The 23,993-nt window shown below is 41.3% G+C and overlaps 1 protein-coding gene across 1 annotated transcript; it reads left to right on the plus strand.

Annotated features, from left to right (window-relative positions):
* Positions 1-5,845: 5,845 nt before the first annotated feature.
* LOC133640398 (zinc finger and SCAN domain-containing protein 21-like) lies at positions 5,846-13,806 on the plus strand. The gene is made up of 3 exons (XM_062033789.1): positions 5,846-6,237; positions 8,903-9,085; positions 11,671-13,806. Exons 1-3 carry the CDS (start codon positions 6,138-6,140, stop codon positions 12,951-12,953), a joined length of 1,566 nt encoding a protein of 521 aa, XP_061889773.1. The 5' UTR covers positions 5,846-6,137; the 3' UTR covers positions 12,954-13,806.
* The last annotated feature ends 10,187 nt before the right edge of the window (positions 13,807-23,993 follow it).

Consider the following 23,993-nt stretch of genomic DNA (forward strand, 5'->3'; position numbering starts at 1 on the left):
GTGTCTATTTTTTTCAGAAGGGCCTCGAACCCCTGAAGGCCTTTAACCCACAAACCATACGGCGGCCTTTAACCCCGTAATTTTTCGTACAATACGCAGCTAGAGCCTCTAACTCTAACCCGTGCAATTTATCGTGCAATATGCAGGCCTCTAACCTCCATATCATACGAGGGCCTTTAACCCGTTACTCTTTTAGGCGGCGACCAACTACCCAGGGTGAGCCACACCCAACTATTAGTTCACTCGTCAATGAAACTGCCCGTCACGGTAATCGAGACACAATGGCGTGAGTTGACCACCTATTTACAATTTTAATGCAATGGCAGGCTCGGCAAAAATGCAATCAATCTATCAAAATCACCATTCTGTGTCTGCGGTACAAAGCAGTGTTTAACTTACAGACTTCTGGGCAGACTCCTAATGCAGATTTTATCTAAAAAGAAAGGTTCTGCTTACCTTGAATTATGTTTTGGCCATGTGAGTCTGTCCAGAAGATTGCAAGAGAAGGTCCAATTGTCAGCGTGTCATCTCGGACGAAGCCCCCAAATTGTTGCGTTTGACCAGATGTTCCTCCAAGTGGGATGTAAAACGCTGGTCAGTCCCAAGTTCCTTAATGACATATCAACTGAACTCAAACGGTACCACCAAGCACAGAATAGGTATTTTGTAATTTTATTGTCAAAGCTTTGGCAATAATGAGACCAGCCTCGAACAACACATACAAATGCGCAGCCCAAGTTGATCTGGCATTCCACAGGCCAAAAGCAACTCTTTTCACACAAAGAAAGCCCGCCTTTCCCCTCCCCCCAACACTGATAAGAAGAGAGACTTGGGGGTTGTGTTCACATTCCTGATGGTTTACGACCCTATCTAACCAGGCAATCTGAAGACAAAGAGAAACTAGTATACAGAGTAAAATTAAGGAAAGAAATGAGCTGATTCAAACATGATTATGAATAAAGAAATAGCTCTTAAACATATGCATTATCTACAGTTCACATTGTGGCGCATATTTGTAACGTAACAGTGTTAAAGTTGTTATATACGACCACCGTCAGTGTAAGCTGTGTGTCTGTTGAACAAGTATGCCTTGCTGTCACTTAAGTGTGCACTGTGCATGCGGAAGCTGCATTCAACATGTGGCCGAGCAGGTACGCTGTTGGAGCAGGCTGTAGAGGGCGCTAAAGGCAGTACCATCACTACCTGGAACTCGGGAATCTCCCGGATAAATTGAGAGGGTTGGCAAGTATAACGCAATCAGGCGCAATCGTGGGTCGCACTATCATTAAATTTTTATATTAAGGTGCGGGCCGGGGCGTGTGTCTGAGACCCCTGGTTTAAACATAGCACAAAGCAAAAAAAAACTTTGTATGCAGTGTTATTTCATTTTAAATTTTCAAAAGAGTTTTGTGGCTCCCATTGTTTTCTTTAATTTGTGAAACTTGTCAAAATGGCTCTTTGAGTGGTAAAGGTTGCCGACCCATGCTGTAGGGTGTTTCCTAATTAAAACAATTTATCCAATCCACTTTATTTATGCAGCACATTTAAACAACAAACATGTTTCCAAAGTGCGGCACAAAAATATTACAAAACAAGATTAAAAAACTATCCTTAGCTCCACCAATGACTGAATGAAAACAAAATAGATAAATCCATCCATCCATCTTCTTTCGCTTATACGAGGTCGGGTCGCGGGGGCAGCAGCCTAAGCAGAGAAGCCCGGACTTCCCTCTCCCCAGCCACTTCGTCCAGCTCCTCCCGGGGGATCTCGAGGCGTTCCCAGGCCAGCCGGAAGACATAGTCTTCCCAACGTGTCCTGGGTCTTCCCCGTGGCCTCCTACCGGTCGGACGTGCCCGAAACGGCATCCTGACCAGATGCCCGAACCACCTCATCTGGCTCCTCTCCATGTGGAGGAGCAGCGGCTTTACTTTGAGCTCCTCCCCGATGGCAGAGCTTCTCACCCGACGGAGGAAACTAATTTCGGCCGCCATCATCATAAACACACAAACCGTTAAAACCGTTGACACTTTTAAATACCTGGGCGTAACCTTGGACAATAAACTCACTTTTGATCAGCACACCACGGACATTCAAAAAAGTAGTCAACAAAGACTGTCAGCCACCCGAAAACTTAAAGGACTATACGTTGCACCATCTCCTGTTATTACTTTACCAAAGCATTGTTCAACCCATCCTTATGTACTGTTCCACATGTTTTTTCAGAATCAGAATAGTTTTATTGCCATGGTTTGAGAACGGGTTCACAAACTAGGAATTTTTCTTGGTGCAATCGTGCGACATAAAACACATATAACACATATTTGGTAATAGAAAGAGCTGTAACTGAGCTATCAGATAGACTTAGAAGGAATTCAAGGAGCTACTGTTAGGAGTTATTGTTCATTTGCCTGATGGCCGAGGGGGAAAAACTGTTCAGGTGGCGCGAGGTGTGGGTCTGGATGGACCGTAGTCTCCTGCCTGAGGGGAGAGGGGAGAATAGTTTGTGTCCAGGGTGAGAAGAGTCAGCTGTGATCCGACCCACACGCCTCCTGGTCCTTCACCATGCTTTCTGTAACCAACCGGACCAAACTCACACGCATCACAAACATAGCAGCTAAAATCATCGGCCTACCCACACCCAACATTTCAGATTTAAACCACAGGTCCATGGCAAACACGATAGTCCAGGATATCACTCACCCACTACACCAATACATCATCCTACTACCATCAGGGCGCAGGTACAGAACCATCAAATTCCGGAGGGCCCGCCTCAGGAAAAGCCTGATCCCTGCAGCTATAGCCGCCCTTAACAGCGGGCCCGGCCGACCTGTCTGACAAGCCCATAAATGTGTTTGTCATGTATTTTTGTTGTGTGATGTGTAATGTCTATTGTTTAAATGTACGGCAATGAAAATGAATTTCCCCACGGGGACCAATAAATCTATCTAATCTTGTACCCGTGATCTTGTCCTTTCGGTCATAACCCAAAGCTCATGACCATAGGTGAGGACGGGAACGTAGATCGACCGGTAAATTGAGAGCTTTGCCTTCCGGCTCAGCTCGTTCTTCACCACAGCGGATCGATACAGCGTCCACTTTACTGAAGACGCCTGCACCGATCCGCCTGTCGATCTCACCATCCACTCTTCCCTCACTCGTGAACAAGACTCCGAGGTATTGGAACTCCTCCACATGGGGCAGGGTCTCCTCCCCAACCCGGAGATGGCACTCCACCCTTTTCCGGGCGAGAACCATGGACTCGGACTTGGAGTCGCTTCACACTCGGCTGCGAACCGATCCAGTGAGACCTGAAGATCCTGGCAAGATCTCCTCCCCAACCCGGAGATGGCATTCCACCCTTTTCCGGGGGAGAACCAAAATAAATAAATATAAAATCAATATAAGAACAATGTAAAAATAAATATGATTATTCAAAAAAATAGCTATGCACAATCCTAATTCTGCTCATTAATAATTGGTGTTTCTTTACAGTCCCTCTCCATCTTGGAACCCGGACCACTATCACTTGTATCATCGCAACTGCTGCCTCCACTGTTTTCCTTCTTGCGCTTGCTCGTTCTTAGACGTATCGCTGCCTTCCACAGGTTCTGTCCTATGTAGGTTGACCATATTCTGAAATCCCAAAAAGAGGACACATATAGGCGGGCAGCACGCCAAGGCCGGGACTAGGTGAACATTTGCCAATGATACTCTCGCTTGCTTTATAAATAATATATTTATTTAAATAAAGCATTTTTTCTGCTCTGTTGACAGCAGTGTTGGTGCTAGGAATTTTCAAAATGGGGTCCCAGGGACCCGTTTCCAGGGAGGGTTGGACTCCGCCAAAGCTTCCCTTTGTCACCAATTCCGTTCAGAACTTTTATGGACAGAATTTCTAGACGCAGTCAAGGCGTTGAGGGGATCCGGTTTGGTGGCTGCAGGATAAGGTATCTGCTTTTTGCAGATGATGTGGTCCTGATGGCTTCATCTGGCCAGGATCTTCATCTCTCACTGGATCGGTTCGCAGCCGAGTGTGAAGCGACTCCAAGTCCGAGTCCATGGTTCTCGCCTGGGAAAGGGTGGAGGGCCATCTCCAAGTTGGGGAGGAGATCTTGCCCCAAGTGGAGGAGTTCAAGTACCTCTGAGTCTTGTTCACGAGTGGGGGAAGAGTGGATGGTGAGATCGACAGGCAGATCGGTGCGGCGTCTTCAGTAATGCGGACGCTGAATCAGTCCGTTGTGGTGAAGAAGGAGCTGAGCCGGAAGGCAAAGCTCTCAATTTATTGGTCGATCTACGTTCCCATCCTCACCTATGGTCATGAGCTTTGGGTTATGACCGAAAGGACAAGATCACGGGTACAAGCGGCCAAAATGAGTGTCCTCCGCCTGGTGGCGGGTCTCTCCCTTAGAGATAGGGTGAGAAGCTCTGTCATCCGGGAGGAACTCAGAGTAAAGCCGCTGCTCCTCCACATGGAGAGGAGCCAGATGAGGTGGTTCGGGCATCTGGTCAGGATGCCGTTTCGGGCACGTCCGACCGGTAGGAGGCCACGGGGAAGACCCAGGACACGCTGGGAAGACTATGTCTCCCTGCTGGCCTGGGAACGCCTCGGGATCCCCCGGGAGGAGCTGGACGAAGTGGCTGGGGAGAGGGAAGTCTGGGCTTCCCTGCTTAGGCTGCTGCCCCCGCGACCCCACCTCGGCTCAGTGGAAGAAAATGGATGGATGGATATTTATTTAAATAAAGCATTTTTTCTCCTCTGTTGACAGCGGCGTTGGCGCTAGGAATTTTCAAAATGGGGTCCCAGGGACCCCATCAAGACATAAAAATGGGGTCCCACTGTCCCACATTACATTTTTGGGGTGCCACTTTTTTTGTAAGCGTTTTGAAAACAAATGATAAATGTATGCATTATCCTCTTATATCTCACATTCTATATTGTACTGGCTCACTTGCACTGGCTTCCTGTGCACCTAAGATGCGACTTTAAGGTTTTACTACTTACGTATAAAATACTACACGGTCAAGCTCCTGCCTATCTTGCTGATTGTATTGTACCATATGTCCCGGCAAGAAATCTGCGTTCAAAGAACTCCGGCTTATTAGTGATTCCCAGAGCCCAAAAAAAGTCTGCGGGCTATAGAGCGTTTTCTATTCGGGCTCCAATACTATGGAATGCCCTCCCGGTAAAAGTTAGAGATGCTACCTCAGTAGAAGCATTTAAGTCTCATCTTAAAACTCATTTGTATACTCTAGCCTTTAAATAGACTCCCTTTTTAGACCAGTTGATCTGCAGTTTCTTTTCTTTTCTTTTCTACTCTGCTCCGGGGTGGACCGCTAGCCTGTCCATCAGATGGGGACATCTCTACGCTGCTGACCCGTCTCCACTCGGGATGGTTCCCGCTGGCCCCACCATGGACTGGACTTTCGCTGATGTGTTGGACTTTCACAATATTATATCAGACCCACTCGACACCGAGGATGTCGTTGTGGCTTGTACAGCCCTTTGAGACACTAGTGATTCAGGGCTATATAAATAAACATTGATTGATTGATATTAGGACTCCTATTGATTGATTGAAACTTTTATTAGTAGATTGCACAGTTCAGTACATATTCCGTACAATTGACCACTAAATGGTAACACCCCAATAAGTTTTTCAACTTGTTTAAGTCGGGGTCCACGTAAATCAATTCATGGCCCCGCACTACTTTCCACAGCCCAGTAGGTGGCGGTATGAACCTTTCAAGTCGTGGCTGCAAACTGCCAGTAAAGAAGAAGAAGTAATGGATCGAAGCTCCTTGTTTCTCTCGCGAGATCTGACAACACTGCGTGTGAACTGAGCGGGACGAAGAAAGACAAAATGGCGTTTGGTAGGAGACGACGTTACTGTGGTTTGTTATAGTGCTTTTTTTTTTCATAAACAGCACGTACACGTACACATATGTGCTTTTTACTAGAGTAAACGTCGTTAATAATTGTTTAGGTCTGGATACATTAGTTTAAGCGTACCTCGTTGCTGCCCGTACTAGCTTAGCTTGCTAGTTAGCTGCTAACAAAGAGAGGCGGAAGTGATCAAAACACATCGCTAAGCAGAGATCAAGTGTGAGTGTAAAGTGTTGTGATTGTGTGAAAATGTGCGAAAGAACGACAGCAGAGTGCAAAGAGGAACTTTCTGGAACCAAACTACTGGACGCTGTTGCCAAGAAACATCAAGTTGTGTCACACAGAACAGGTTTGTTTACTTCTCACTCTCACATGTTTACTAACTATAATTAATAATTGGCAGTGTCCTTAAATATATAGTCTATAAGAAGGTGAATTGTCATGTCGGTCTAGTGGTTAGAGTGTCCGCCCTGAGATCGGTGAGTTCAAACCCTGGCCGAGTCATACCAAAGACTATAAAAATGGGAGCCATTACCTCCCTGCTTGGCACTCAGCATCAAGGTTTGGAATTGGGGGTTAAATCTCCAAAAATGATTCCCGGGCGCGGCCACTGCTGCTGCTCACTGCTCCCCTCACCTCCCAAGGGGTGATCAAGGGTGATGGGTCAAATGCAGAGAATAATTTCACCACACCTAGTGTGTGTGTGACAATCATTGGTACTTTAACTTTTTTTTTAGTTAAAGTGAGGATGATGCACTACTTTGTTTTTATATTGGTCATAAAAACAAGACAGTTTCAGACACACAATATTTATGAGAGGTTGATATTCCTTTCAGTTTGTAACAATGTGTATCAACATGTTTACACAAAACTCACACAGTCACATAATATACTTTACATTGAAATCAATTAACGATAAATGGTTAATTTCCTAATTCTGACCTACATGCATCAATAAGTGAAAGTAAACATGTACTGTCAATCATCTTTCAACAAACAAAGTAGTCAACACTTGATTTATGAGAAGAACATAAAGGTGACTGACTTTCCTTCAGCGTGTCGTAGATGGTCTCCAAGTGAATGTGGGAGCTGTGCTCTTGATGGAGATACTCCATAAAAACACCACATAGTAAAACATATTTGGGTTAAAGTTCCTTTTGGCCCGGCCAACAAAATGACCATAAAGAAAAGTGTTTTGTATCATTCATGACGAAAAATATAGTATAAAAGTTTTTTAAGTACTTTTGTTTATTATTATTATAGACTGTATTTATATTATTCACATGTGAATAGTGGTGTATAATAGACTGTATTTATGTTATTCACACGTGAATAATGCTGTATAATAGACTGTATTTATATTATTCACATGTGAATAATGCTGTATAATAGACTGTATTTATATTATTCACATGTGAATAGTGCTGTATAATAGACTGTATTTATGTTATTCACATGTGAATAATGCTGTATAATAGACTGTATTTATATTATTCACATGTGAATAATGCTGTATAATAGACTGTATTTATATTATTCAGATGTGAATAATGCTGTATAATAGACTGTATTTATATTATTCACACGTGAATAATGCTGTATAATAGACTGTATTTATATTATTCAAATGTGAATAATGCTGTATAATAGACTGTATTTATGTTATTCACATGTGAATAATGCTGTATAATAGACTGTATTTATGTTATTCACACGTGAATAATGCTGTATAATAGACTGTATTTATATTATTCACATGTAAATAATGCTGTATAATATACTGTATTTATATTATTCACATGTGAATAATGCTGTATAATAGACTGTATTTATGTTATTCACACGTGAATAATGCTGTATAATAGACTGTATTTATGTTATTCACATGTGAATAATGCTGTATAATAGACTGTATTTATATTATTCACATGTGAATAATGCTGTATAATATACTGTATTTATATTATTCACATGTGAATAATGCTGTATAATAGACTGTATTTATATTATTCACATGTGAATAATGCTGTATAATAGACTGTATTTATATTATTCACATGTGAATAATGCTGTATAAAGACTGTATTTATATTATTCACATGTGAATAGTGCTGTATAATAGACTGTATTTATGTTATTCACATGTGAATAGTGCTGTATAATAGACTGTATTTATGTTATTCACATGTGAATAATGCTGTATAATAGACTGTATTTATATTATTCACATGTGAATAGTGCTGTATAATAGACTGTATTTATGTTATTCACACGTGAATAATGCTGTATAATAGACTGTATTTATGTTATTCACATGTGAATAATGCTGTATAATAGACTGTATTTATGTTATTCACACGTGAATAATGCTGTATAATAGACTGTATTTATGTTATTCACATGTGAATAATGCTGTATAATAGACTGTATTTATATTATTCACATGTGAATAATGCTGTATAATATACTGTATTTATATTATTCACATGTGAATAATGCTGTATAATAGACTGTGTTTATATTATTCACAAGTGAATAGTGCTGTATAATAGACTGTATTTATGTTATTCACATGTGAATATTGCTGTATAATTGACTGTATTTATATTATTCACATGTAAAAAGATACCTAAGTGTTTATTGTCTATTGTGAGCGAACTGTGGTGCTGAATTTCCCCCCAGGGATCAATAAAGTACTTTCTATTCTATTCTATTCTATCTATTGTTGCGATAATTATGTTTGATTTCCATTATCTGTAAAGGAGAACGCCACTTTTTGGGGGAAATTTTGTTCACAATCATTATGAAAGACATGACGATGGATGGATTTTTAAAATGCATTCTAAATATTAACCCTTGTGTGGTGTTCGGGTGGCTGGGACAAAAAATAATTGTTTAGGTACACACTTTTAACACAACACACAAAAGAACATAAACAATTTCATTGTGTTAACAGTGTCAGTCGAAAACTATGTCTCTTCTGTATTATTTGTATTTACTCATTCACCCAACAGACGTCCAGCAGACCCCCCACATTAAAGAGGAAGAGGAGGAAGTGTGGATCACCCAGGTGGGAGAGTGTCTTCCAGGGCAGGAGGAGGCTGATCCCACCAAGTTTCCACTGACTGTTGTCTCTGTGAAGACCGAAGACCATGAAGACAAACCACCTGAGTCCTCACAGCGTCATCACAGTCCAAGTAAGCACAACATCCACATATCATTTTATTCTCAGGGCATTCAGTCCATCACAACTGGACTGTTCAGTTTGGCTTCTCATCCGAGTAGTCTTCATCAGTTCATGCTCATAGACTTCCATTCTTAAAATCTAATGATCAACTTTAAGGTCTTAGAAAATTCTATCAAAAGTCTTAAATCTGCATGTGAAAAGTGTCAAAAATGTTATTAACAATATTTCATTTAAAATAAATGTGTAAGCTAATTATCTGTCGGACTTTCTATGTTATGTTATCTGTGTATGTTACAGCAGAGTTTAGCTCGCAGTGGATATTACGAAAGCCCACAGCAAAGCAGGGTTGTTTGTGTAAGATGGTAAGTGCAAGTTCAACCATAAGTGGCTGTAGAACAAATCATTTCATGCGTGACTGAAGCCAGTGAACAGAAACTTAAAACATTTTTTCACCCACGTCGCGACTCAAGCCATCGTGGAGGACGGCGCTTGTGAACATTGTGCTGGAAGGGAATGGAAAGTGTCAGGTTCAAACACCGAACTATCTATTAAACAAGACAAGAAGCAAGGAATCAAACAGAGACAGGATTCAATTTAGCTCATGAGGAGAACGTGTGAAGCTGCACACTCAGTTACAGTCTCACCCTACGCTCTAAGGCACAACCCCCGCGTTACCCCTTTTATTCAGGAGTTCTCTAGTTAACATCCCTGAGGCTGCTTCTAAAGGGATGGGACACATATTACGCAAGCAGCCCTAGCAGACACAATACGTGATTATTCAGGATGCAAATGTGATGAGCTCGTGATTTCGCCCTGACTCTGCTTTGTCTGCGTGTTGTCGTCTTATCTTCGTTGAGGTACTTGAGGTCCGCCCTTGGTTGTTTATCAGGCTGAAAGACAGAAACTGCTGCTGCGAGGCAACTTGCAGTGGAAGATAACAAGTTGTGTGCCTTTGCACCAAAAGAAAAGCACAACTTGAGCACAATAGATAATAACTATAGAAACGACCTTTAAGCACAAGAGTTGTGTGATAACTTATACATCATTATTCTAACAAGCTCACACAGCTATTTGGTTTTCTTTGGTGCATGTAAATAGGGATGATGTTTGATAAGAAATGATCCAGTTCGAGCCTATTATCGAATCCTCTTATCGAACCGATTCCTTATCGATTCTCTTATCAAGTACAGATAGGTTGTTGTATATGGAAAAAAACACAATATTTGGTTTAACAAATCACTTCACATTCTCTACTGCTCGCTACTACAGTATTACCATATCTGAGTTATTGTGCAGAAATGTGGGGAAATAACTACAAATGTGCACTACATTCGTTAACCGTGTTACAAAAAAATGTAATTAGACTGATACATAATGTTGGATATAGAGAACATACAGACACTTTTTTTATTGAGTCAAAAATATTAAAGTTCGATGATTTGGTAAAATTGCAAACAGCTAAAATGATGTGGAATTAAATGATGGAATGGATGAAGTAAAGAAGTGAAACATTGTACTGATATGATCCACTTTAAGAGGTTGTTCAAATGAATAGTGCTTACAAAGTACAAAGAAGAAGAATTATGAGAAATACTTTCAACCTTATCGAAAATAAGATATTATTCATCTCAGTATATTAATAATGACTGAATTAATTAATGACATATTACAAAACTGTTGTATATACTAATTCACAGATATTTTATTATAAAAAGGTCAGTAAGTGATGTATATATTTGTATGAAGTGGGAAAGGGGAAGGATTAAATAAGCTTTACTTCTTCCTACTCCTGTAAAGTGAAATGATATGAAACTGTGATGTATTATGATGTGGTCGGATCATATTTTGTTTAGTTATGTTCTGTTAATTTTGGACTTCCTTAGTTGTTTTGTGCACTTCGGGGGTTTGTTTTAGTCACCATGGTTATTTATGATTTTCACCTGCCTTGTACGCGCACCTGTTGCTCATCAGAGACTCTATTTACGCCTGCCTTTTCCGGTCACTCGTCGTGGCTTCATTGTTTGCATTTGCAACAGTTACGTTGGCATTCTGGTTTTCGAGCTCATAATTCCTGTGCTAAAGTTACCTTAGCTTCTAGTATTCCTGTGCTAAGTAACTTTTTGCTTTAGCTTCTCGTGCGAACGGCACACTTTCCTTTTGTTTCGTTCCTGTCTGTTGTAATGTGTGTGATTTATGAGAAATAAATCATCTCCTACCTGCACGCTTTCGTCCGGAGCCGTCAGTTTTGCGTCCCGGGAACGAACCGCAGCACGCTGCATCCCGCCGTGACAAATGACTGAACTACGTGACGTCACTTCTTGTGATGTCACACGGGGCATTTCTTGTCGGGACGGGAATCGTTCCAAGTGATTCAAATAAAGAACCAACTCTTTTTCTTTACTATAGTGGTCTCGATAACGGGTACCGGTTCTCAAAAAGGGATTCGAGTCCGAGGACTCGGTTCTTTTCTTATCGAACAACCGGGAAAACCGGTTTCGAGTATCATCCCTACATGTAAACATAGTGAATGCCTCATGTGACTGGGAAAAGCGGGACGTTTCTAAAGCGTGTGTTTGTCTTCTCGTGTTCCTGCAGACGTCTGGGAAGAACATCTTCTCCCTGAGCAGCAAGGGCGGCGCTTCAGGATGGAGCAGGAGGGGCCACAGCCCTCCCGCATCAAAGAGGAAGATGAGGCGCCACAGTCCCTGCACATTAAAGAGGAAGAAGAGAGCCCACTGACCTCCCACGTTAAAGAAGAAGAAGAGGAGGCCCCGCAGCCCCCTCACATTAAAGACGAAGAGGAGGAACACAGCATCAGTCAGGAGTTCCCAGTGATTGTTGTTGAGCATCTTGAAGGACTGGAGGAGGTTGATGTCCCCAAGATGCCAGTGACTGGTGTCCCTGTGAAGAGTGAAGATGATGATGAACATCTTCCTGAGCAGCAGAAGTGGAGCTTCAGGATGGCGACGGAGGAGCCACATCCCTCCTACATTAAGGAAGAAGATGCGGAGCTGCAGACCCTGCACATTAAAAAGGAAGAGGAGGAACACAGCATCAGTCAGGAGGGAGAGCATCTTGAATGGTTGGAGGAGTTCCCAGTGACTGGTGTCCCTGTGAAGAGTGAAGGTGATGAGGTCAAAGGTGAAAGTGAGGAGAAGAGAGAGGCGGAGCCTCCAAGCAGCAGCTCAACTCAACACATGACAACAGAAGCTGATGGAGACCACTGTGGAGGATCACAAGCAGACAAGCTCTTAGCTCCACTATCAGATAGTGAGGACACAACGTCACACTCTCCTGACACTGATGATGAACACTCTAAAGATGATAAGACATGTCACACTGACAACACACGCTTCAAATGTTCCCACTGCGACAAAACCTTTAGATTCCGTTGCGCTCTCATAACACACGTGCGAAAACACACCGGAGAAAGACCATTCGCGTGCTCAGTTTGCAGCGGGAGATTCTCTACGAAGTCCAATTTGGAAAAGCACAAAACGGTGCACACTGGAGAAAAACCTTTTATCTGTTCAGTCTGCTCTAAGGGTTTTAGACTGAGACAGGACTGGAAAGCACACATGAGGATTCACACAGGAGAGAAAGTGTTTAGTTGCAGTGTGTGTGGTGAAAGATTCTCTTCCAAGTACCAGTGGAAGAGACACAAGTGTGCTGGTGAGAACAGCCGCAGTAGGGGGGGCAACGTGGCTCAGATGGTAGCGCGGCCGTGCCAGCCGACCCAGGGTTGCTGGTTCGTAACGAGCTTCCGTCATCCGAGTCACGGCTGTAGTGTCCTTCTTCCCAGTGCCCCAACTTTGTACGCAACCGCTGGGCCCCTGATGCTCTCAGTGTCGGGGGTCAACTCGTCCTCGTGCCGGTGAAACTAAAAGCTCCAGTCCATGAGGAGGACCTGATGTTTAATTGTCTCAACAGCATCAGTGTTAGAATAATTGTTTCTAAGTTATGGCAAAAACGTTGTGTTACATTGAGCGCCCGGTGAGAAGCAAAAGCTGACTTTGAAACCTACCAAGAAGAAGGCTTGTAAAACTCCACTGTGTAGGGGGGGGAGCAAAATGAAGGAGTTCTGTTTTGTAATCAACAGAAAGATATTGTCCGACCCAAAACTACAAAAGCGAAGAGGAAGCAGGGCCAGAATCCACTCCAGGCGACCTCTTTTTGAACTCTTTTACGACCATTTCTGTGAACTGTTTACGACCTTTTCTTTTGAACTGTTGTAAACAAAGGCGATGGCTGTTTACGACCTCGTCCCTTAGAACAGTGGCCCCCAACCACCGGGCCGATTGGTACCGGGCCGCGCAAGAATTTTTTTATTTGTATTTTTTTTAATTAAATCAACATAAAAAACACGATATATACATTATATATCAATATAGATCAGGGGTGCCCGCGGGCACCAGGTAGCCCGTAAGGACCAGATGAGTAGCCCGCTGGCCTGTTCTAAAAATAGCTCAAATAGCAGCACTTACCAGTGAGCTGCCTCTATTTTTAAAATTGTATTTATTTACTAGCAAGCTGGTCTCACTTTGCTCAACATTTTTAATTCTAAGAGAGACAAAACTCAAATAGAATTGGAAAATCCAAGAAAATATTTTAAAGACTTGGTCTTCACTGGTTTAAATAAATTCATTCATTTTTTTACTTTGCTTCTTATAACTTTCAGAAAGACAATTTTAGAGAAAAAATACAACCTTAAAAATGATTTTAGGATTTTTAAACACATATACCTTTTTAACTTTTAAATTCCTTCCTCTTCTTTCCTGACAATTTAAATCAATGTTCAAGTAAATTTTTTTTTTTTTATTGTAAAGAATAATAATTACATTTTAATTTAATTCTTCATTTTAGCTTCTGTTTTTTCGACGAAGAATATTTGTGATATATTCCTTCAAACTTATTATGATTAAAATTTAAAAAAACTATTCTGGCAAATCTAGAAAATCTGTAGAATCAAATGTAAATGTTATTTCAAAGTCTTTTGAATTTATTTTAAAATTTTTGTTCTGGAAAATCTAGAAGAAATAATGATTTGTCTTTGTTAGAAATATAGCTTGGTCCAATTTGTTATATATTCTAACAAAGTGTAGATTGGATTTTAACCTATTTAAAACATGTCATCAAAATTCTAAAATTAATCTTAATCGGGAAAAATTACTAATGATGTTCCATAAATTATTTTTTTTAATTTTTTCCAAAAGATTCAAATTAGCTAGTTTTTCTCTTCTTTTTTTCGGTTGAATTTTGAATTTTAAGGAGTCGAAATTGAAGATAAACTATGTTTCCAAATTTAATTGTCATTTTTTTTTCGGGTTTTCTCCTCTTTTAAACCGTTCAATTATGTGTAAATATCATTCATTATTAATAATAACATAGAGTTAAAGGTAAATTGAGCAAATTGGCTATTTCTGGCAATTTATTTAAGTGTGTATCAAACTGGTAGCCCTTCGCATTAATCAGTACCCAAGAAGTAGCTCTTGCTTTCAAAAAGGTTGGTGACCCCTGATATAGATCAATACAGTATTCAGGGATACAGTCCGTAAGCCCACATGATTGTATTTCTTTATGAAGAAAAAAGAAGAAAAAGTCCCCCCGCCCCACGCTCCGTGGGACAAATTTTCGAGCGTTGACCGGTCCCCAGCTACAAAAAGGTTGGGGACCACTGCCTTAAAGGCAGCTGTAGTCATGTGGTCAGAGAAAGTCACAATAAAGGGGGAGGCGTACGTTCTTTTGGCAGAGCGTGATGACACTGCACACGGGTGCAGATGTCCTCGTTCCTCCTCACTGAGCCAAATTGAATTCTGTCTCTGTTTGATTCTTTGCTTCTTGTCCTGTTTAATAGATATCATCAGTGTTTGAACCTGACAATCAGCAAATGAAATTTGTTCAAGACTTTTTCTGTGACATTCTAACACCATGTAACACGTGTGACATCATTGTCCGTCACAACCAGAAATCATCATCATAATTAAAAATAAAAGTATTGTGTTATCGACTTTCCCTAAATATCGAAAAGTATTCATATTCTCTTCATGTCATATTATGCTCCTTCCAGTGCTGTTGTTTTTAGGTTAGAGTTGTTAGCCAATCAGAATTCAGTTAGCTTGTGTTGCCATGCTCTATGAAATCTGTCTGAGGCCTTCAGAATCAACAATGTCGGTGAACGGACACAAACATTTGACAGACAGTTGCGATAGCTAATCAGATCACGAGTTGTCAGTAAGACCTTCTAGCTCAGGGGTCGGCAACCTTTACCACTCAAAGAGCCATTTTGGCAAGTTTCACAAATTAAAGAAAGTAATGGGAGCCACAAAAAAAAAATTTAAATTTAAAATGCCAAACTTAAATGCTTTGTGCTATGTTACCCAGGGGTCTCCGACACACACACCGGCACACACTTTAATGTGGAAATTTGATGTTAGTGCAGCCCGCGATGGCGCTTGATAGCGTCATACTTGCCAATCCTCTCATTTTTCCCGGGAGACTCCCGAATATCAGAGCGTGATGACACTGCATTTGGCGCCCTCTACAGTCTGCCCGATCACTTGTAGATTGCAGTTTCAACTTGCTCACGTAAGTGACAGCAAGGCGTACTACCTCAGCAGCCACACATCTTACACTGACGGTACCAATACCCAGAATCCCATGCAGCCCTAACTCTTCCGCTCAACCAAAGCACGGAGAGGGGGGGGGGGGGGGGTTGATGTGTGGGGGGATTTGGTGGTAGCGGGGGTGTATAATGTAGACCGGAAGAGTTAGGGCTGCATGGGATTCTGGGTAATGGTTGTGTTGTGTTTATGTTGTGTTACGGTGGGATGTTCTCCAGAAATGTGTTTTTCATTCTTTTTTGGTGTGGGTTCACAGTGTGGCGCATATTTGTAACGTAACAATGTTAAAGTTGTTTGATACGGCTACCGTCAGTGTAAGCTGTGTGGCTGATGAGTAAGTATGCTTTGCTGTCTCCTATGTGTGCAAGTAATAACAACATGCAACATGTGGCTGGACTGGCACGCTCTATGTAAATGCTATAGAGGATCATTTCTGCAGTGCAATTAGGGCACGCCCTTTATTTAGTAATTAGAGTGTAAATCGGATTATTTTTTCCCTGGGAGTAATCTATGAGAGACACTGACATCCATAAATCTCCTGGGAAAATCAGGGGTCGGCATGTATGTAGCTGAGCCGCATCAGAGTGGTCAAGGAGCCGCATGCGGCTCCGGAGCCGCGGGTTGCCGACCCCTGTTCTAGCTGCCCTAAGGCAGATATAGTAGAATTTCTGACCTTTGACCTATATTTCATGTCTGTCAAGAATGTATGCTCATTTAATTTCTATTCTGTGTCCCCGGGTGTGGGACAAAAGTGAATATTAAGTCGCGCCAACCTGTCTATACAGAATGTTTTGATTGTTTAAGTATGATTAAGGAATCCAAGGATGTTGCAAAAACAAATGACGCACGAGAAAAAAACTGTGACGCGCGAACCAACAGATAAAATGGCAGGAGACCGGGACTCGAGAGAGAGAGATTGCTTGTGTGTGTCCTCCGGAGGACGTTTGTGTGTCTGCATGGACAGCTCAATCTGACTTGATAATGGGTAAATAAACTCTTTGTCTTAAATTCACTTTTGTTGCGGTTTAAGCTCTGGACAATCCACCACACAGAAATACACTATATTGCCAAAAGTATTTGGCCACCCATCCAAATGATGAGAATCAGGTGTCCTAATCACTTGGCCCGGTGTATCAAATCAAGCACTTAGGCATGGAGACTGTTTCTACAGACGTGTGTGAAAAAAATGGGCCGCTCTCAGTGATTTCCAGCGTGGAACTGTCACAGGATGCCACCTGTGCAACAAACCCAGCCGTGAATATTCCCAAGTTAACTTTGTTTTTAAGAAAAGTGAAGGAGTTTGGGAACAACAGCAACTCAGCCACCAAGTGGTAGGCCACGTAAACTGACAGAGACGGGTCAGCGGATGCTGGTGCGCATAGTGCAAAGACTTTCTGCACAGTCAGTTGCTACAGAGCGACAAACTTCATGTGACCCTTCCAATTAGCCCACGTACAGTACGCAGAGCGCTTCACGTAATGGGTTTCCATGGCCGTGCAGCTGCATCTAAGCCATACATCACCAACTCCATGGACAAGTCTGGGAGAACGGTACATTTCGGACTGCATTGTGCTGAGTGTGAAATTTGGTGGAGGAATAATTATGGTGTGGGGTTGTTTTTCAGGATATAGTTCCAGTGAAAGGAATGCTCCAGGATACCAGAACATTTTGGACAATTCCATGCTCCCAACCTTGTGGGAACAGTTTGGAGCGGGCCCCTTCCTCTTTCAACATGACGTTGCACCAGTGCACAAAGCAAGGTCCATAAAGACATGGATGACAAGAGTCTGGTGTGGGTGAACTTGACCGGCTTGCACGGAGTCCTGACCTGAACCCGACAGAAAACCTTTGGGATGAATTAGAACGGACACTGAGAGCCAGGCCTTCTCCACCAACATCAGTGTGTGACCTCACCAATGCGGTTTGGAAAGAATGGTGGAAAAATCCTATAAACACACTCGGCAACCTTGTGGACAGCCTTCCCAGAATTGTTGAAGCTGTAATAGCTGCAAAACGTGGACCCACATCATATTGAACCATATGAGTTAGGAATGGGATGGCACTTCAAGTTCATATCTTCCCTGTCTAAAGCAATAGGATCGAGGTTAGCTACAAGCTAACATGATGACGTCACTTTAACTCGGCTCGCAGTCGTGTTATTTGACCAATTAATACTGTATTTACTTTAATTGTTTTTTTACGGACAGTTGGCTGAATTTTAAATGTACGTTTGTTCTTCAATGAAAAAAAATAAAAAACGTAAGTCACGTGCTTGTCAAAGTGTCGTCGCGCGCAGCTCCGGTCAGCTGACCAGAGGCAGGAAGTAGCTCCAAGCTAACATGGCTAGCTAACGTTTCGGTCGCTTCCGACTCTGACGTCACTTTAACTCGGCTCGCAGTCGTCTTATTTGACCAAATAATACTGTATTTACGTTAATTGTTTTCATGGACAGTTGAGTGAATTTTAACGTTTGATCTTCAATGAAAAAAAAACAACGTTTTTTTAATTTTTTTTATAACCTTTATTTATAAACTACAACATTTACAAACAATCGAGAAATAGTAATAATCTAAATAAGTACAAAAACAGTACAAATCAGCGCCAGGGGGTTGTAAACTCAATAAAGTAACTAAAATAGAATTATATATATATATATATATATATATATATATATATATATATATATATATATATATATATATATATATATATATATATATATATATATATATATATATATATATATATATATATATATATATATAACCGAGGGTTTATATATGTCGCCTATACTGTATAAAACTACAAAATAACAAACACGGAGGCTCCAGTTTTACACAAGGACCATTTTATTTCCTTTCTTTTTTTTTTAAATAAACCTTTATTTATAAATTTCAACATTTACAAACAGTTGAAAATAATAATCAAAGTAAGTACAAAAACAGTACAAAACAGTATAAAAACCGTACAAAACAGCGCCAGGGGGTTGTAAATTCAAAGTAACTAAAATAGAATGCAAAAAATATAATAATAATAATAATAATAATAGATTTTATTTGTAAAAAGCACTTTATATTGAGTAAACAATCTCAAAGTGCTACAGTGTATTAAATAAATAAAAAAAGATAAAGAAATAAATAAAAATAAAAACTAGAACAGCCAAATAGCTATAGCTAGTATGCACATATCTTAAAAAAAAAAGGCTTTTTTAAAAAGAAGGGCTTATAAGCCTTTTTTTAAAGCATCCACAGTCTGTGGTGCCCTCAGGTGGTCAAGGAGAGCGTTCCGCAGACTGGGAGCGGCGGAGCAGAAAGCCCGGTCTCCCATTGTTCGTAGCTTTGTCCTCGGAGGTTGGAGGAGGTTAGGTTTATATATATAAAATAAACAAAGTGCTAAGCCATAAGCTCACTCAATCTCAGTAAATAACTTAAATTTGGAGCACAGCATCATCGTTTTCACAGCTTTTTGGTTGCTCGAGGTAGAGATTGTTTTAATGTAGAGCTAAATCTTTTTTAAAGGCACAAAAAACAGGTCGGGTATTGAGAAACTTACATTTATGAATATAAAACTTAGCCAATAGTATAATGAGGTTGGAAAAGTAAAATTCCTTTTTTAATTGTTTTTCATATAGTGTAAAACCAAATATCACATCTTTAAAACAAAGCACACATTTGTCATGAATATTGTCCAGGATGAAGCCACAGATGCCTGCCATAGTGATCGAGTGCTTTCACAAGTCCAAAACATGTGGTAAACAGTCTCTGGATGCATGTTACATAAGGTGCAGGTAACATCAATATCCTTCTTGTATCTAACCATCACAGTCTTTACAGGGTAATAACCACGAATGATTTTAAAAGATATCTCTTTGACTTTGTTGGTAAGTAAATACCTGTTAGGAAGGGACCACGTTTTGACCCAGCAGATGTCATCCACAACATTATTCCAGAGTCAGACACACAATCATGTTGGAATAAGCTGCGGATTTTGGTTTTTTTTTTTGATCAAAGCAAAGTTTCCCCACAGGAGTGTCAAGTGGATCATTCACGATTGTTACAGCAGAAAAGATAGGACGAGTAAGCCCTGTACAACATAACAACACCCGTTGGAATGGCATCAAATACAATGGCAAACTGTTTGGGAGTCACAGGGACCTTTCAAATGGTTGAGAAATTATTGGTAATTAAAAAGTTGACCTTCCTTATTGAAAAGCTGACTCACTAAAATAATACCATTCTTGAACCAATTGTTGAGGAAAAGAGATTTCCCTTGGTAACATATGTCTTATTGTTCAAAATGAAATATTTGGTAGGTGAAAAATTGTGCTTGTATATAAGAGAACATGCCAGAAGGGCTTGTTTGTGGAGTGTAGCGAAATCCAGAAAGTTTACACCACCCTGGTTGTAAGTTGAGGGTTGAATTGTCCATCCTCGTTCTATTCTCTGTCACTATCTTTGTTTGGACATTACTACTTGCCGTAGTTTTGAAGCAATGCATGATGGGAATCCGGATATTGTGTGTCAGTGTATTAACATGCCGGCTGGAATAAACACACGCTGAGAAATAGCTCCGTGCCTGCCTACTTTATGGCTTATAGATAAACCTATGGATAACAAAGACATATATAATGAGATGCTACCTCAGTAGAAGCATTTAAGTCCCATCTTACAACTCATTTGTATACTCTAGCCTTTAAATAGACCCCCTTTTTAGACCAGTTGATCTGCCGTTTCTTTTCTTTTCTCCTCTGCCCCCCTCTCCCTTGTGGAGGGGGAGGGGGGGACACAGGTCCGGTGGCCATGGATGAAGTGCTGGCTGTCCAGAGTCGGGACCCAGGGTGGACCGCTCGTCTGTGCATCGGTTGGGGACATCTCTGCGCTGCTGACCCGTCTCCGCTCGAGATGGTCTCCTGCTGGCCCCACTATGGACTGGACTCTCACTATTATGTTAGATCCACTATGGACTGGACTCTCACACTATTATGTTAGATCCACTATGGACTGGACTCTCACTATTATGTTAGATCCACTATGGACTGGACTCTCACACTATTATGTTAGATCCACTATGGACTGGACTCTCACTATTATGTTAGATCCACTATGGACTGGACTCTCACACTATTATGTTAAAACCACTATGGACTGGACTCTCACAATATTATGTTAGATCCACTATGGACTGGACGCTCACACTATTATGTTAAAACCACTATGGACTGGACTCTCACTATTATGTTTGATCCACTATGGACTGGACTGTCACACTATTATGTTAGATCCACTATGGACTGGACTCTCACTATTATGTTAGATCCACTATGGACTGGACTCTCACACTATTATGTTAGATCCACTATGGACTGGACTTTCACAATATTATGTTAGATCCACTATGGACTGGACTCTCACACTATTATGTTAGATCCACTATGGACTGGACTCTCACACTATTATGCTAGATCCACTATGGACTGGACTCTCACAATATTATGTTAGATCCACTATGGACTGGACGCTCACACTATTATGTTAGATCCACTATGGACTGGACTCTCACTATTATGTTAGATCCACTATGGACTGGACTCTCACACTATTATGTTAGATCCACTATGGACTGGACTCCCACAATATTATGTTAGATCCACTATGGAATGGACTCTCACACTATTATGTTAGATCCACTATGGACTGGACTCTCACTATTATGTTTGATCCACTATGGACTGGACTGTCACACTATTATGTTAGATCCACTATGGACTGGACTCTCACTATTATGTTAGATCCACTATGGACTGGACTCTCACACTATTATGTTAGATCCACTATGGACTGGACTTTCACAATATTATGTTAGATCCACTATGGACTGGACTCTCACACTATTATGTTAGATCCACTATGGACTGGACTCTCACACTATTATGCTAGATCCACTATGGACTGGACTCTCACAATATTATGTTAGATCCACTATGGACTGGACGCTCACACTATTATGTTAGATCCACTATGGACTGGACTCTCACTATTATGATAGATCCACTATGGACTGGACTCTCACACTATTATGTTAGATCCACTATGGACTGGACTCCCACAATATTATGTTAGATCCACTATGGAATGGACTCTCACACTATTATGTTAGATCCACTATGGACTGGACTCTCACACTATTATGTTAGATCCACTATGGACTGGACTCTCACACTATTATGTTAGATCCACTATGGACTGGACTCTCACTATTATGTTAGATCCACTATGGACTGGACTCTCACACTATTATGTTAGATCCACTATGGACTGGACTCTCACACTATTATGTTAGATCCACTATGGACTGGACTCTCACTATTATGTTAGATCTACTATGGACTGGACTCTCACACTATTATGTTAGATCCACTATGGACTGGACTCTCACACTATTATGTTAGATCTACTATGGACTGGACTCTCACTATTATGTTAGATCCACTATGGACTGGACTCTCACACTATTATGTTAGATCCACTATGGACTGGACTCTCACTATTATGTTAGATCTACTATGGACTGGACTTTCACACTATTATGCTAGATCCACTATGGACTGGACTCTCACTATTATGTTAGATCTACTATGGACTGGACTTTCACACTATTATGTTAGATCTACTATGGATTGGACTCTCACTATTATGTTAGATCTACTATGGACTGGACTTTCACACTATTATGTTAGATCTACTATGGACTGGACTCTCACACTATTATGTTAGATCCACTATGGACTGGACTCTCACACTATTATGTTAGATCTACTATGGACTGGACTCTCACACTATTATGTTAGATCCACTATGGACTGGACTCTCACACTATTATGTTAGATCTACTATGGACTGGACTTTCACACTATTATGTTAGATCCACTATGGACTGGACTCTCACACTATTATGTTAGATCTACTATGGACTGGACTCTCACACTATTATGTTAGATCCACTATGGACTGGACTCTCACACTATTATGTTAGATCTACTATGGACTGGACTCTCACTATTATGTTAGATCCACTATGGACTGGACTCTCACACTATTATGTTAGATCCACTATGGACTGGACTCTCACTATTATGTTAGATCTACTATGGACTGGACTTTCACAATATTATGTCAGACCCACTTGACGTCCATTGCATCCGGTCTCCCTTGGGGGGGGGGTCGTCCAAGGTTTCTCATAGTCATTCACATCGACGTCCCATTGGGGTTGTGAGTTTTTCCTTGCCCTTATGTGGGCTCTGTACCGCGGATGTCGTTGTGGCTTGTGCAGCCCTTTGAGACACTTGTGATTTAGGGCAAACATTGATTGATTGATAATAGTCTCCTTCTTGTTGTGTGTGCAGTTGCGCACTGAGCTCCAAAAGCCGTAGATGTTATAACGTGACTGGGCCAGCACGAAAAGCGGACGTGACGACAGGCTGTCCTCACTCAGGTCCGGCTGGAAATCCGTAGACATTCGGGAGAATGGTTGTCCCGGGAGATTTTCGGGAGAGGCACTGAAATTCGGGAGTCTCCCGGGAAATTCGGGAGGGTTGGCAAGTATGCTGTTGACAGCAGTGTTGGCGCGAGGAATTTTCAAAACGGGGTCCCAGAGACCCCATCAAGTCATAAAAATGGGGTCCCACAGTAAATTTTTGGGGTCCCATTTTTAATATCTATTAAACAGGACAAGAAGCAAGTAATCAAACAGAGACAGGATTCAATTTAGCTCATGGGGAGAGCGCGTGGAAACTGCACCCTCGCACAGTGTCACCCCACACTCTGAGGAAAAAGTTCCACGCCTCCCCATTTATTTGGGCATTCCCTGATTACATAGCTGCAGCTGCTTCTAAGGGGAGGGGTCTCATTATGCAGCGGCTGCACTGGGTCATAAACAGCCAAAACAAAAGGTGCTTGGAGCGGTGTAAGGTTTGCCCCCTCTCTGCTCGTAGATTTCGGGTCCTGATAAGACCCTTCCCGTGGCTGTCCAGATCTGAGAAACCGACACCTCTACGGCACATCCCATCGCACACAGTGGAGATTTACAAGCTGTCCGCCTTTTCCTTGATAAGATCAAAGGCAGCTTTGTAAGGACCAGTGGATAGTAACCCGGGCAACCGGTCTTCATGCAGGGCAACTTGAACTGCAAGCAAACAAATTGTGTGATAACTTATATACAATCATTCTGACATAAGCGTTTTGAAAACAAATGATAAATGTATGCATTATCCTCTTATATCTCACATTCTATATTTACTGG

The sequence above is a fragment of the Entelurus aequoreus genome, linkage group LG23 (genome assembly GCF_033978785.1).
Source record: "Entelurus aequoreus isolate RoL-2023_Sb linkage group LG23, RoL_Eaeq_v1.1, whole genome shotgun sequence".
Lineage (NCBI taxonomy): Eukaryota > Metazoa > Chordata > Actinopteri > Syngnathiformes > Syngnathidae > Entelurus > Entelurus aequoreus.